The 2,029-nt window shown below is 47.3% G+C and overlaps 1 protein-coding gene across 1 annotated transcript in view; it reads right to left on the reverse strand.

The window, feature by feature from the left end:
* Positions 1–1,187: 1,187 nt before the first annotated feature.
* Positions 1,188–2,029, reverse strand: part of ASMT (acetylserotonin O-methyltransferase) — a 12,396-nt gene continuing 11,554 nt past the window's right edge. Inside the window, exon 7 of the mRNA XM_044911637.1 lies at positions 1,188–1,231. Coding sequence (XP_044767572.1) covers positions 1,188–1,231 — 44 coding nt within the window. The remainder of the gene's footprint in view (positions 1,232–2,029) is intronic.

Here is a 2,029-nt window from a genome sequence, read left to right on the forward strand (position 1 = left end):
GAAGAAGGTCCTTGCGACCCCTGCTCGTCCCCGTATCCCCAGAAGGAGAAGCAGACCCGCCCTGGGCCAGGCTTCCAGCTGTCCTGCTGTGGGATCAGCCTGACACGAGCCCTCAGCCAGCCAGGGCCGGGCAGACTTTCACACGTCCCTAAAAGCCGACCTTCTGCCTAGAGCCATGAGCATCAGCCAAGCTCCAATGGGGCCACATTTTAACCCGGCTCCTCTCAGCCTCGGCGCTGTGGACGTCTGGGGCTGCACCACTCTCTGGGGCATCCTGGGCACTGCAGGGTGATGAGCAGGATCCCTGGTCTCCACTCCACATGCCAGCAGGACCTCCTCCCCACTGGACCGCCCAAGAATGACTCCAGACATTACCAAAATCACCCCCATTGAGAACCACTGGTTTCAATGCATTCAGACTCACAGAAGGTCTAAGATACACAGGGATTTATAGATTACCCAGTCCCACTCTTAAATGTGAAGGCTGGAGGTCCAACAAGGCAGGTCTCCTGCCCAAGGTCAGGTTACTCTTGAATACAAATCCTGGGAATAGAAATTGCCAACCCTGTGCCCTTCCTGCTTGCAGGGACCTCCTACAGCTTCAAGGTTATCTACGGGTTCCCTTGCAGCCCTGTGGCGGTTAAAAGAATGATCTGGACCAGCAGGTGTTGTGTCTGGGTCTCAGAGACAAGTGTGTGAGTGCTGACTGGCCACGGATGCTGAGATCAGGGGCCCCGGCACCAGGGTGACCACGGCTCACCTCCCCAGGCATGGCTGCACCCAGGAACAATTTTGGCTTTAAGCAGACTGGCTGGACTCCCTGCACCGTACACTTTAATGAGCCACCTTGAAGTCATGGGTTGCCAGTCTTAATTCCCTAAATCCCATAGCACTTTCCAGTTTGTGGGATGGGTATTGCCTTGTCTGGGCCACTCAACACCTAAATTCAGGGCAGAAAATCCTATACCTGGTGCTCAAGAAGTTACAATTTGGGGGAGAAACACACACACACGGAGACATCCATTGTTAAAATACTGCAATTTAATCTGAAACAGGCAAGTTCATAGACACAGAACATAAGATGGTGGGGGCCAGGGTCTTAGGGAGGGGATAGGAAGTTAATGCTTCATGAGCACAGAGCTTCAGTTTAAAGATGAGAAAGTTCTGGAGATGGATGGTGGAGATGGTTACACAGCAGTGTGAATGCACTCAATGCCACTATACTGAGCATCTAAAAAAAAGGTTAAAATGGCAAATTTCACACCACACCAAAAGAAAAATTAAAATAAATTGCCATTACTATTCCAAGTGAGATAAAGACAAATACCTTATGATCTCACTTCTACGTGGAATGTAAAAGAAAACAAGAACCAAGCTCATCGATGCAGAGAAGAGAATCATGGTTTGCAGATGTGGGAGGTGGGGTGCGTGAAATGGGTGAAGGGGGCAAAAGGTGCAGAGGTCCAGTGTCCACACTGGTCAGTGCTGCCCCAAATGCAGCCTGTGAAATGCACCTGCCACATCTAAGATAAAGACAATCTACAAAAGTGGAACTCACAGAAGCAGAGAGCAGAAAGGTGGTTGCCAGGGGCTGGGGGGAAACGGGGAGATGGGGGTCACAGGGCACAAACTTTCAGTGAGAAGTGGAATGAGTCCTATGGACGTAATGTTGATGGTGATTATAATTAACTATCATACACTTGAATGTTGCTAAGACAGCAGATCTGAAATGTTCTCAACAACAACAACAACAAAAAAGTTACCATGTGAGGTGTGGTGTGTGTGAATTAGTTCGGTTGTGGTCATCAGTTCACAATGTGTACAAACATCAAAATATCATGTTGTACAGCTTAAACATATACAATTTTGTCAATTATACTGCCAGAAAGCTGGAAAATGGAATAGAATGGGATAAATAGAATACAACAGAAATGGAATGGAACAGAATAAAGAATAGAGTAGAATAGAATAGAATAGAATAGAATAGAATAGAATAGAATAGAATAGAATAGAATAGAATAGAATAGAA

This window comes from Neomonachus schauinslandi, chromosome X (assembly GCF_002201575.2).
Source record: "Neomonachus schauinslandi chromosome X, ASM220157v2, whole genome shotgun sequence".
NCBI classification, from domain to species: domain Eukaryota; kingdom Metazoa; phylum Chordata; class Mammalia; order Carnivora; family Phocidae; genus Neomonachus; species Neomonachus schauinslandi.